This window comes from Aquila chrysaetos, chromosome 1 (assembly GCF_900496995.4).
Source record: "Aquila chrysaetos chrysaetos chromosome 1, bAquChr1.4, whole genome shotgun sequence".
In the NCBI taxonomy this organism is placed as follows: Eukaryota; Metazoa; Chordata; class Aves; order Accipitriformes; family Accipitridae; genus Aquila; species Aquila chrysaetos.
The window spans coordinates 26,653,988-26,667,402 of NC_044004.1; the positions used below are offsets into that span (position 1 = coordinate 26,653,988).

Consider the following 13,415-nt stretch of genomic DNA (forward strand, 5'->3'; position numbering starts at 1 on the left):
TAGCCATGTTAGTAATTTTTAAATGAGTAATCACACTTTAAAGTGAACGGAGCTCAGCTGCATGAGGCTGATAAATGGTTAAGGGGAGTGAGGTCAAAAAACTATAGCTTCTTGCTGTACGCGTCAAAGTGAGAAGTTAGAGCATACACTTCCCCTCTGCCCCCCCCGCCACCTGCATAGATCTGCAGGAATACTCAATTTCAAATTTATTTTTTTAAAGTGAGACTGCATTTTGTAAGTGGCTATTTCTCTTTACAAGTACTAGATACCATTTTTGTGAGTTACCGTTTAGACACTGACATGTGGAAACTAAGCCTTGCACAGTAAGACAGTTAGCTCACCTTTATTTCTAAAACTAGATGTAAAATTTTGTACGGGCAACTGACCAAGTACACTAAAGCCTGTGTATAGGCTTTCTAGTACTTACCCCCTTCTTACCCCCTTGGTTTCTCCTCAGGTGTGCTTCACAATATTAACAATAAAAAAACTACATAAAATATTCTCATGCTAAAAATACTGAATTGTCATCATAATGTCATGTCAGACTATGTCACGGCTCATAACTGCTTTTCACCAACTTTCTTAACACAAGCAGTTCTTAGTTGAAAAGAGCTGCTACTGTCAAAGTAAGTTACTTTTATAAATGTTACTGCTAGTCAGCTGAATAATGACTGAACACAGAGTGAGTAGTTTGTCTGTCTTTGGAAACAGCTGTGGGCTTCTAACCCCCTCCCCTCTTGCTAGCAAATACAAAATAGCTGTAAAATATCTACAATTGTCTTTCTTACAATCTAAGCAGAGGATAAAAGGGACACACAGAGATACTTTTAACAATAAGCTGATTTAGTATTAAATGTGGACAGTATAAAGAAAGAAAATGGCAAACAACGACAGGAGGACAGTAAGAGGACCCTCAAGAATTGCATTTAGATTAGAAGTGTTACAGAAATGAAACAAATACAGCATAGCAATACAGACAGGCAAAGGTAGCTGTGGCCCAGAAGAGAAATTTTCCTCTACGCAATCATTTAAGATACTTGGCAAGAGTGTTGCCAGTAGCATCAACAATGTGGTATGGAATCTTAACCTATTTGACATACAGGTCTGGATTTAGACCCACCCAGAGAAAATGTTCTAACAGTTCTGTGTTTTCTTCACCCAGACCAGTCAATGTAGCTGGAACAGCACTACCTTTAGAAGAAAGGATGTGAATGATACTACACCAGCAGTGTAGACAGCTGGCTCTTGTTCATCAGATAAATGTCACTGCTTCACTGAATCAGTGAAAATTTCTTTTAGCATTTTAATCTGAGCCAGCTGTCCTATTCAAAAGTGTCACTCACCTGCTGCATATCCCTGTGAGTAACCTGTGCTCCTTACCTGTTCCAGTAAAAGGATAAACTCTGCTCTTGTTTCTGAACAAACTTGTAAGGATAGATCTAGACCTGCTCACACGCAACATGTAGAACTGGGAAAAAAGTAAAAAAATCCCTATTTTATTTCAAAACCATCTTGGAGGAAGAGGGGTTTTACATGTTAGATAAAAGGAATGGACAGTAAGGAGATTTGGTTTTTTTTTTTTTCAATATGGTTGTTAAATGCTTAAAATAGAGATTCTGCAGAGACCTAAACTATTTTTTAAAATAAAAATCTGTATCATTCATTATTAAATATAATTAAAATTACTTGTAAAAGAACGTACATGTGTCTGATGACAGAATTACTGAGCTACTTATGTAATATGCACCATGATGTCCCACAGTCAGCCTCATCTTGCTCTCAGGAGTCTGCGTCTTTGAAATGTTATGGAGGCTAACCAGTTAGAATCTTGATGTCTTACCAAGAGTATCAAAGAGCTGGTAAGCAGGTCAGCAGCTTACTTTGTAAGCACCAAATATCACATGGTGGCAATATCTGGGACTGACTTCAGATGGCTTGTAGGTAGAAGTCTGTATGCTCAGTTAAACACTCATGACTTTTTGCAGTAAAACTGCATCTTATGTAACTCATTTTCTGTACTCCAGTTATGTATTTGTAATTTTCAACTAGAAACTGTTGATTCAGCTTTCCAGATACAAAAGTATCCATTGTACTGTTCTTGCCTCTAAACCACCAGTATGTTTTCCCCTCCCCTCAACCACAATTTGGAACAAAAGAAATGATTTTTCAGTTTCATGGACCAGTAACAGTTGACACAATCATTTTATGCAGCTAAATTTATTCTCAGAACAGATTACATTTAAATGTGGAGAAGTGGTCAACAGCAGGGAAAATTGTCCTTTTCGGTGTCAATCACGTGCTTTACGTAAGACTGAGCTCTGCTAATAAACAGTGGGCGTGTTTCCTTCTTTCATACTGCTGCTAAAATAAATCAAACCTGCTTTCGCTGACTGTACAGCACAAGTTTTAGCAATGTATTAATTAACCTGCCCAAGAAAGGGATAATGGGGCTAATGGTAATGCTGAAAGGCTGTGCCCGTATTAGCTGTTGAAATAAGTTGCCTTTCCCATGGGTGATTTACTGACAGTTTTAGATCCCCAGTTCAATGATCTATGAAATGCTTGATAAAATTAAAAGAAAAGGGACGTAGAACTCTTAGTGACACAGAACTGGCGTAAGCTGTTAGATACTCCATAGTTTTTGTTCCTCTGTCACGAGAGGGCATGTTGTTTCAATAGGTACAGGTGATTGCGCACGAAGTATATGACTAAGAACTCATTTTACTGTGAATGGATTCTATGCCCTTCCATGCAATTTTTGTTACTCCTGTTTAACCACCCTGTAGGTGGCTTCTGTAGCCTTTTATCGCCCACACCCCCTTGCTCCCCTTCAAATGAAATAGTAAGTGGCTTAAATAAAACCTACAGCCAGCACTGCAGATTTCAAAATAAAGGCTTTTATCTCTTAGTCGTTGACTGTGAATATAAATCGCCTTGTTTCTGCAAGGGAGCGTATTAATGACATGACTGACGTGTGATACTTACCTCTAACTTACTACTTGCACTGAAAAAAATTAAGAAATTAGCTTTGCTTTACAGGATTTTTCTACAGACTTCAATAAAAATGTGACTACAAATAATTACAAAGCTTGCCTTTTTTTAGGCAACCTATAGTATACAGAGTGGAGAATGTTACAAGAGCACATTCAGTAAAGACAATACATCAACATAATAATGCAGGATATTTCAGTAAAAATAGAATAAATAAAATAAAAATATTTTAAGCTGTATTTAACAGGTTAATTTAAAATACGGTGTCAGACATACAAGGCATAGTGAACATGGCTGCCTGCCTACAGAATCACTAGGTATTATAAAAAAATGCATAGATAACTGAAGGGTTGCTATAACATTAACTAAACCAGTGGCAGTTGCTCAAACGCACATACCCCATACATACTTTTTTGGCCATGGTAAAAAAGAGTGTCTTAATATATTGTTTAACAAAAGATAAGGGGCTTCGCAATATTAGGCTCTGATTCTGCAAACACCTTGGTGTACATTCAATCTTTTGGAGAATAAGGAGCTCTACTGAAGCAAAAAGGCCACATATAGTCAGACCATTAAGCACACTACTTAAATATTTGCAAAATCAACAATGTTTTGTTAACAGACACAAAACTCTTAAAACATATATTGGCAAGTGACCTACAGCTTTTCAAATACCTTTCTATCTTCTCCTCAGCCCTTCCTGCAATTGTACACTTTGCTAGTGAAAGCTAACTAGACAACACCAACATAGAATAACCTTTACACTGCTGTTTGCCAAGTGTTGGTTTAGTTTAAAGAGAGTCTGTCTCTCTCTTGGGGAGAGTCGGCACTGTGCAGATGCAACTACAAAATTTAGTTATACCATTTAAAAATCACTGTTGTAGAACAGCTGGCAATCCCAAATCCTGGCGTTTCCAGCTGGAACTTTAAAAAGACACTGTCAAAGTATTTTCTGTAATTTAAAATAAAATAAAGGCAAAGTTTGAATCACTAGCACAATGACGAATGAGGAAACTTTTAACTCTTAACTTCACAATCCTACCTAAAGGTACATCGTTAGCCATCCCCTTTTGATAGCAGTCATGACAGGAAGTGAGTTTTTACACTGCTCCTAGCAGACGTCGCTGGGATCAATACTAGAAACTAAACAAGCACGTATGCAAGCTGCCATCTCCACGCTTTGCAGCCTGGCTTCATGGTCAGTTTAAACCACTGGTACTGCTAAAAGGGGTGGCTTGGTTTGCATTGCCTCAGCTCCAGCTGTGTGTTCTCCCTGCCTGCTTGGCATAAGCAACTTCTCCTCCTGCTGTCCAAGCAATAGAACTGGTGCAAAGGAGGTGACAGGAAGGCGAGGCTTGGGAGGGGAAACAATTGCCCCAGTGCAGAATTGCGGTCATAAAGAGATTTGAGATCGGTGGAGGATCAGCTCTTCAGAGCAGAGGGTATTCTAGAGAGCTAAATTTAATTACAATAGTTGCATAGCTGGCCTTCACCTGACACTTGCTCATACCTCATGCTGAGTTTAATTTAACAATCTTTCTGCATTTTTCAATGCAGAAATTTCTTGAATCATCATTCTTTTCCCCTTGTGTTCCTAAGCTGCTTTGCCCAGGTGTTGCCGTTAATTTCTTTAAACAAGGAAATAAAAAGAAAATAGTTTGTTTATAACAGTCTCTTGCATAGTAAAATAAAAAAGAGTTCTTGTAATAACAACCTTGCCAATGTTCTTTTAAAATCACAGTATGACCAGATTTGCAGACTTGGGAGTCAGTTACAGTTTGGAACATATCTATAAACAGAGGCAAAACATTTGTAATGCTAGTTAAAAATATCTTTAATGTTCCATTTCCAAAATTTGTACGAATCTGCGGGTCTAGACAGAAGATGGCAAAGGGAGAGACTCAAGATGCATAAACTGCATTTGAAAGTTAGCCTGAGGTACAATTTTAAGGGGCAACACTGGGCTAACTTTGTCAGGGTCTGCAGTAGTGTGTAAATCAAAGCAATTAGATGAAGCCTTTGGAGCAAAAGCATTGAAATCAAGTTTTACCACCTGAAGCACTATTCTGTTAGAAAACAACTGTCTTCCTAGTTTGTCACAAAAGCATTAAAATTAAAAGAAATTTCATGGAATTTTGTAAATAACAAGAAACATGATTGTTCTTTTTGTGGCATGTTAAGTATTCAGCAACAAACTTTGAGGGGAAGGGGGAATTGTGCAACCAGATGCTGAATTGAACATTTCATCAAACACTTGTATGGAAAAGGTATGGAATATTTTAGTCTTCATAAGAGTGGTAAGACAATAAAATTACTGACTTGTTCTTTCTTACCCCTGATTGGTTTGAGCCCTGCATGAAACAAATGATATTTTTTATGAATTAATGACAGATTTAGGAGAATAAATTTACCAGCCAACAGTTGCATTTGTATGTTTAAAGCTGTAAAGCTTCAGTGGATCACCCTGCAACTCAATTACTGAAAACACTTCTGGATTTTTCAGCATTGGTTTGCTATTAAACACAATTCTTCTCTAAGACCATAATTTATAACCAGGAGATGAAATAATGACACCATGGTTCAAAGGCATGTCAGGGAGATGTTAAAATGGTTGCTAGACCAATGCTGACAAACAATGTAAAACTAACAGGTGTAGTTCTGTAAAAAATAAAACTTGGTATTTAATCTACAGTAATTCAATGGTAGCTAATACTTGGTACCTACTCCAGTGTTGAAAACAGAGCAAAGTGCTGTAGGATTTAAGATTGGTTTGTGACAAATCCAGCTCAAGACGGTGAAACTATCAACTCAGGCATCATTCACTCCAAGGACTTTAGCATGAGTTCACTGGGAGGGACGTGGCCATATTCTTTTTTTGTGTGAGTTTAGGTAATGTTCATGTATTTACAATCAAACAGACCTTCCATTGCTCATGATGTAACTCACTGACAGCAAAAAAATTATTCATGCTTCTTTTCATATCACACGATGGTGGCAAGAACGGGAGAACATGCTTGTCTAACATTGTTTCGATAAAGGTAAATTCTCTGAAGACAAAGCATCAGCAATTTGAAATGGAAGGCCAGACATCGTCAGTTCATTTTCCTTAGTGTAGCTACTGTTATCTTCAGTTACATGTTAGGAGAATCTTTTCTCTTATCCAGCTATGGCATCTCAGTGACTGGGCGTTTCTGTTTCAAAGTGTCAATGAGCGACAACACTCCTCTTTTCACATTAGTTGTAACTCTTCTAGTCACCGAGTCTGCAGGAGGTGGGGGCGGTCGAACTTTCTGGGAAGGAGGTCTGGCTACTAAGCACTTCTGATACCGTAACTGCAACAAAACAAAAGCATTCTGCAATCCTTACTGTATCCAACACTTTCACGGAGCATTTTAAATACACTTTTAATACTTTCTCATTAAATATAGTCAAACCTCCCATTTTGGCCATGACAAACAGCCCAGCTGAAGTTAGTGGGACATTGGTCTGCCATCTGCGGGCAGAAACTGTTCATTAGCACATGACGGATACTAAATCATACGAACAGCCCTTTGAAAACTGAAAAATAAGTTTTCTGGGTTCAGCTATTCTTGAACAAGGATTATTTTCAGTACATTGTCACTGGATTGTATAACACAACTCTGAGCACAATGTTTTTCCAGCATTAGATAACTTGGGTAGTGAAAGAAAAGATTTCTGACTTACATGGATGTTGCAGAGGTTAGGAGGGAAGATGATTAAAGGGGCATCGTTCACTAAGTGGACATTTCAAACTTTAAAATGTTTGGGTTTTAGTTGATTAAATATCAATTAAAAATGAATTAAATATCAGTAGGAATCCCAATTCCTATTTTTATCTGTTCTTTCTTTTTCTATCTTGAAACTAATATAATTGCAAATTTGGAAGGATGATTATTTATGGAGGCACTGAAAAATCTAAGTGCTATTTTAGGTGCCTTTGAAGAAGGTCACTTACCATACAAGCAGCCTGAACAGCTTCTGATACATTGCCTGCATTTGGTTCACACCAAAAAACATGGCACTCAAAATGCTGGTTTCCTGTATCCATAATGAAGGCGAACGTGTGAACATCCTTGCCTACTCCCATGAAGGAAAGGAACCGCACACGACATTCCACCATGATCTCCTCTTCATTCTGGTTATGAATCAAATGATTGATCGTTACTATTGGATATTCTGTGGAACTTTACTTTCAGTTGTAAGTTGATCAAATGGGGGAGGACACCGATGCAGTGTTGTGGAATTCCTTTTGATCTGTCTGCATCTACCCAGTGTGCTCAGGCCTGGGCTGGATCTCCCCTTCTAGGCTATCACCAGAAGACCAAGGCTTTGAGTGTGAGCACTGAGCATACTGTGCATTTTAAAAACTGCTTGTTTTGTGAAGAAACAGAACAACATGGCTATCATGACTCCAAGACGTGCTCCCCTGTCACTGGTATGTTATAGAGATGTTGGTTTAGTACTTCATCAACAGACATATATAAAAGGCATTCTTTCAAAGTTTCATTGTATTAATCTCTATGGAAAATGGTCTACAAAAGGACAGTGATGTGCAACACAGATTTTAATATTACTCTTGGCTTCCATACCAAGAATAAGGTAAATACAGTTTAGAATTTACGATTGCTACTTCGGTCTTAATCTACAGCATTTTACGCTCAAAATTCCTAGAAAGGATAACACTGCATTTGTTTTAAGTATCTAATGAATACTTGTAATAATTTATTTCTGAGAACATGCTTGGAATGGTGAATAAATCTGAAGCTGATACAAGCAGTAAGAGCCTCTACAGATTCTGGAAAGAAATAAAATGCAAAATAAGCAAATGAATTCAAGTGTAAATTAACTCTTTCTACTAGTGTTTCTGTATTCCTGGTTTTCAACACTCGTATTATATCAAATGCGTTTTAAACAAGACAGTCTGCCTTACTCTTTCATTGATGACTGTGACAGTAGCATCAGCAACATTCATGGTAACTGGCATCCAGTCTTCTTTGCTAGAGGAAGCCATTAGACTTTCAATGGCACTGTTCAGAGTATCCATTCCTAGAAGAGAAGAAAATGCAATAATGAAAAATAAATACAGAAGTAAACAATAACAAAATTTTTATTTTCACATAGTAGTACAGAAAACAGATTGTTTTGGACTCCTTATTAAAATTAATTTGATGATGGAAGGAAGGGTTGTGAAGTTGGTTTTCTTTATCTGCAAAAACAAAACAGGTGCCTGCAGCTTAGAAAAAACAGGATGGCATCTTGTTTAGCTGCTGCACTATTTCAGTTCTCTAGTGCCCTTCTCATCAGTAGCAGAGCTCATATTCAGGGCAAGCAGTAGGAAGAAACTCCGCCTTCTTGGCAGTTCCCCAAATACTCTGGTTGCAAAACTCATGTTCAAATGAGGCCCTGAATATTAGATGTTTTCATGCCTGACCCGTATGACTGAAGTACAAGAGTTGCTACCCTCGAAAATCATGCATTTACACTTGGCTAGCCAGAGTCCAGCCTTTAGAGTTTATGCAAGGTACTTTGGAAGTCACTTAAGTGTTACATACCCACAGGTTTAGCTACAGGTAGCATGCCCAGGTACTGGACATGGAACTTCTGTACCAGTTCTGTCTTTGGTGTTGGGAAATCTACTGCATGGGAACAAAAATCAGTTTCTGTTAATCAGCATTCACAGCAGGGAAAACCACTTTTATTTTATCAATAACATAAACCAGTTTACCCAGTAATTGTACTCTGAAGGTATAGCATCAATTAAAACAAAGTTTTACTCCTTCTGACAAGAACAGTGTTCAATAATTTCTAAAAGAATTAGGGATAACTTTGCACCTAATTCTTGATTTACACTAAGAATAAGGTCACGTTATATTGCTGGCATATTAAAAGCACGAAAATAAAGATGAATGTGTCTCTGAGACATACAGACCTAAGTTTCACTGCATAACTATGTAAAATCTAGAATCTGTTTTTAGTACCATCCTTGTTAGTATGTTAAACACAGTCTACGAGTAATCAATACTACTGTCTGAGCAGACAATTACACAAGTTGACGTATGGATTAGGAGTAAGATATTCAGTATAAACTAGTGGATCTACAAGCATATAATTTCCTGTAAAACTAACACAAAGTATGTTTGTTCTCCTGGAATACTTCCAAAATAGCAACTATCAGGCTATGACTACTAAAGGCATACAAAGGCAACTTTCTTCTACCATGCAGCAGAGTGTGCAAAAGACCCTTAAGCTGGATGACAACCCACTTGCACCCCTTGCCTTGGAAGCTGCTAAAATAGATGCTGAAACCTAGGAGGAGTCCTCCTACAGCTCCTCTGAATCCAAGTGATTAACTGGAATATATTCGGTTTTTAAGGAGGATTTGGCCAATTTGTGCAGTCTCAAGTCAGGAGGTATTGTGATTTGTAAAGGACAATACTTGCAAGTAGCCACAAGTAAGTAAGACTGCATTTGCAACGTATTTCAAAACAAAAGAGGAAATGCACAAGTTGACATAACTGAGCAGGACTCCATTACTGTCAACACAACCAATAAAAATGTTTAATGTAATACAATAACAGGTTACAGTCAGATACAGTAATTAAAGGCAAGATTACACTCCTGACCTCTCCACCTAACATGCTCCATTTTGGTTAAAAGCAGGATCAGAAACAAAACATATCTAAAATAGGACCATCCCAAGGATACTAGCTGTAACACACAGTACCTTGCAGAGGAACATCAAGGGTGACATTTGTCCTCTCTTGCAATGAGCTGCAAGCCATAGCTTTAGCATTCTTCCGTTCGGCCATAATCTGAAGACAACAGTGATCATACAGCATTTTTTTTGAAAATACAGTACAGTACCAACTACAAGTATAAATACACTCCTATTACAACCCTAGTTTCTGAAATCTGAAATAAATCAGAAGCTACATAACTAAACAGGTTATTCTTTTTAAACAGCAACTTTAATTTTCCTCCAGTTTATTCATCATTCCTCAACTATATAAAGAACTTAAGTGGTGTCCAAGCCTAGATGAAAGATAGATGGAGGAGGAAAAAAAACTCTAGCCATTTTTACCAACAGCAAAATCGCAGTGAGGACTAATGTAGCAAGAAATATAAATATTTAACACACAGAGAAAAGTGTTCATTATTCATGTTCCTCTCTGATCTAACTTCTGCTGTGTGTAATTTTTTCCTCCGCTTCTATGTTTCTTCTGGAATTAAAAATCCCATGCAAAATACAACCTGTTCTACCCCCAAAATGTATAATATTAGCAAAAGTGGGAAAAAAACCCAAGCAAACCACTTCAAAATAACCACTTTGGATGATTATTCCCTACAAATATATGACTGAGGAGGGAAGCTAATAGAGGTTTTCCAAAGCTCATATATGAAGCACTGCTATCTGCTTCTTTATGCCATGGCTGTTAATTGTAATTAAGCTATAAAGATAACTGGTGTTCCAGCAGATGACACTTGGTCTGAAGATGCTTCTAGCAAATTTCTGCCCCCCCCCCCCCCTTTTTTTTTAGGTTTTATATTTTGAAAGTATTTTCTGTTACAGTGACACATGATAATATGCCCCCTGCAGATGAAAAACGATACACACTAGCTTAGGAAGAAGCCCTGACTCAGCAAAGAGGTCCAGTGTGTCAGTTAGCACATGCCAAGTGCTTCCCGCCGTCAGGATTACATCTATTGCTGAATTACAAAGGAACTTGCTCTACTTAACAACACTATCCTGTTTTATTCTGTGTTACTATTAGCTATGGTTTTAAATGCTTAGTTGCTCTCATCCAAAATTAATGCCAGGAGTTTCATGTCATAGTTACATATGTGATAGCTCTACTCCCTTTCCCATACCCCTGTGTATAGCTACCATGGCATTTACTTGATGTTGGCCTTACTGGATAAAAGCAGCTGTGGTAGGCCCTTTGTAGCATGTTTTTCCCTGCTAGACTTGCCAGAAACGTCTGTGAGAATTGAGAGCTGGAGGAGAAAGAGGAGGGACATAACAGCTCCAGGCTTCTCCAGTGAGCCACTGCTGCAGTCCCCGGTGTTAAACTTCACCAAGCACAGCCTGCAGCTCCCTGGCCAACCTGAGCAGCTCCCTGAGCCCCGCCACCTGCATTTCCTCAGGCACCCAAGCCCAGACAGACCTGCCAGGCTTTGCACAGTTGCTGGGCTACCTTCTGCCTCTGCCTCAGGCAAAACTCTGCTGCCCAGAAGGTTAGAGTAATGCACACTGTGTAAATGCTCATGTTGTTTGCATGAAACATCACAAGGTGAGTAGCCACGTCCGCAGTGTTGCAAAAATGCAAAATTTTTATACTGTACAACTGGCTACAGAGGGGAATTTGACATCACTGATTCCATTCACTAATGTGAAGACAAAATGTAAAAAGCAAATGGACAGGCATACAGTAAATCAGCAGAATTTTAAAACCTGAAGGTTTCCTAACTAGCTTTTCTAGAAAAGAGCTGTGACTCATGGGGAGGGACAAGTTACACAGGGATAACTGATAAGGTTATTCATCCCCACAGCCCGCTTTTCCTGTGGTGCAAACTGACATGTTTTAAGGAAAACCAAAATGAGCAGCATAATATTTTTTAAAAGGGGAATGTAGCCTCAAATCCACCACAACTCAATAAAAGAATAAAAAAGTTTCAAGTAGATTGGTTTAACTGCCTCTCTATAAAGCATTTCAATCAGATTTGCCTGCTCTAAACGATGTGCTGCCTTGCTACTGCTGCATGAAATGACTGTAGAGAGGACACTCATGAACTGATCATGCAAGAAAACCAAAATTAATAACCAGGGAATGGTGGCAAATCTGTAAGGCAAAATGACTGAAAAGAACAGTCGTCTCCAGTATTACGGACAACACTACCACAAGCAGGAACTAAGATCCTTTAGTATTTGTAACTAGAGTAGCTTAAACCCCCTCTTCTCCCTGGTGGTTTTTTTTTTAAGTCAGCAGAGTAATGTTAGCAACTATTTTCCTGTCTGTCCTGCAGGATAATACCATTGAATAATACCATTCAAACAAGGTCTGATTTATTTACGGAGTTTAACATCACCATCTATTATTAATTGAAGCTGTGTGTTCTTTTTCCATTTTGAACCCGCAGCTTCTTTATTATTCAAGGAAACCTTCAGTCTCTATACACCCTTGTCAAATCAAAAGCAGTATCATCCTCCCCAATTTGAATGCTCACCCTCCCATTACTCCCATCTATTCGCACCCTTTCCTTTCCAAATTCTCTACACCATTTCTCATTGCCAGTGATATAAACTAAACCAACATTGTGTACAATTGCTGATTGTATGTATTAGGCTCAAGGACCTCTAAACAGATGAATGCAGCTGACTTTAAATCCACTTGCCTTTGAGCAGATTTCGTGTAAACTTGTGGCGATGGCTTTTGCGGGTGTGTCACATCGAAACACATGACATTTCAGAATCCTTGTGTCTTTGTCTCTTGCCACATAAGCAAAGTCTCTGTGTAAACAAAGTAAATTGACACATTAGAAACAAGCAAAACGAATTAAGGCATTAGAATCCATAGTATTTCCAAACCAGCAAGTCCTACTTCAGTTTAACAGGTGTATCTCTTGGCTGTCGAAGAATAAAACACATGCCTTAGACAAAGCAGATGTGCAAATGTAATAAACTGCATACCGATGAAACACGTATCTAAAGTTTGGTGCTTAATCTATATAATTAAAGAGCTCATTACAGTTTTCTAACCCTGGCAACTTACTGAACTTACAACCCGTAATTCCAACTGCAATTGTAAATACATGGGAAAATTTACTCCAAATATTTTATGGAAGATGAAGTGGGGAGAGAATTACAAATTAAGACAGAAAACTCATGCAGCTCTTAAATGCTAAAAAAATCTGAGAAACAGCATACAAGATTCTAGTTAGAGAAAAATCATATTTCAAAGGACTGTATAAAGTGTTTAAAATATGCAGATAGTAATTACAGATCTGGTTGCATAAGGGAGATGTGAACCTGCTGAGCTTTGCTCACACTAATTGGCCTAAATTTCTGACCTTATTTTTAAAAAAGTTAAATAAAGCTGCCCTAAAAAAGAGATTTTTGCACTGCATGGGCTAGTCACCGCAGCATAGTATGGCTTTCTAGCACTGGTGATGGAAGTACCAGGATTACATTTATTTGTTCTCAGGCTGTTTAGGAGTTGGAGCTCTTCTGAAAAAGTCCGAAAGAAGCCTGGCTTTCCCTGGTTGTCATCCTTGCTATACCAGACTCTTTGCTTCCTGGTCTTGCACCTCTGCTTTTTCATGTCCTCCGAGCAACCACAGCCCAGTCCTACTTTGTGACCCTCCTGCTATCTCCAGATTTCTTTTGGACTTTGCACCCCTAGCAG

The 13,415-nt window shown here is 38.3% G+C and overlaps 2 protein-coding genes across 18 annotated transcripts in view; one reads left to right on the forward strand and one right to left on the reverse strand.

The window, feature by feature from the left end:
* Positions 1-2,355, forward strand: part of NSUN7 (NOP2/Sun RNA methyltransferase family member 7) — a 24,071-nt gene extending 21,716 nt beyond the window's left edge. For all 5 annotated transcript variants that reach the window (XM_030036306.1, XM_030036613.1, XM_030036461.1 and 2 more), the window contains one exon: positions 1,163-2,355. In XM_030036306.1, the coding sequence (XP_029892166.1) occupies positions 1,163-1,211 (49 nt within the window). In that variant the 3' untranslated portion in view covers positions 1,212-2,355. The remainder of the gene's footprint in view (positions 1-1,162) is intronic.
* APBB2 (amyloid beta precursor protein binding family B member 2) overlaps positions 2,202-13,415 on the reverse strand; it is a 156,502-nt gene continuing 145,288 nt past the window's right edge. For all 13 annotated transcript variants that reach the window (XM_030035115.1, XM_030035202.1, XM_030035723.1 and 10 more), the window contains 6 exons: positions 12,406-12,520; positions 9,737-9,824; positions 8,565-8,648; positions 7,943-8,058; positions 6,968-7,147; positions 2,202-6,323 (listed from right to left, as the gene is read on the reverse strand). In XM_030035115.1, coding sequence (XP_029890975.1) covers positions 6,156-6,323; positions 6,968-7,147; positions 7,943-8,058; positions 8,565-8,648; positions 9,737-9,824; positions 12,406-12,520 — 751 coding nt within the window. In that variant the 3' untranslated portion in view covers positions 2,202-6,155. The remainder of the gene's footprint in view (positions 6,324-6,967; positions 7,148-7,942; positions 8,059-8,564; positions 8,649-9,736; positions 9,825-12,405; positions 12,521-13,415) is intronic.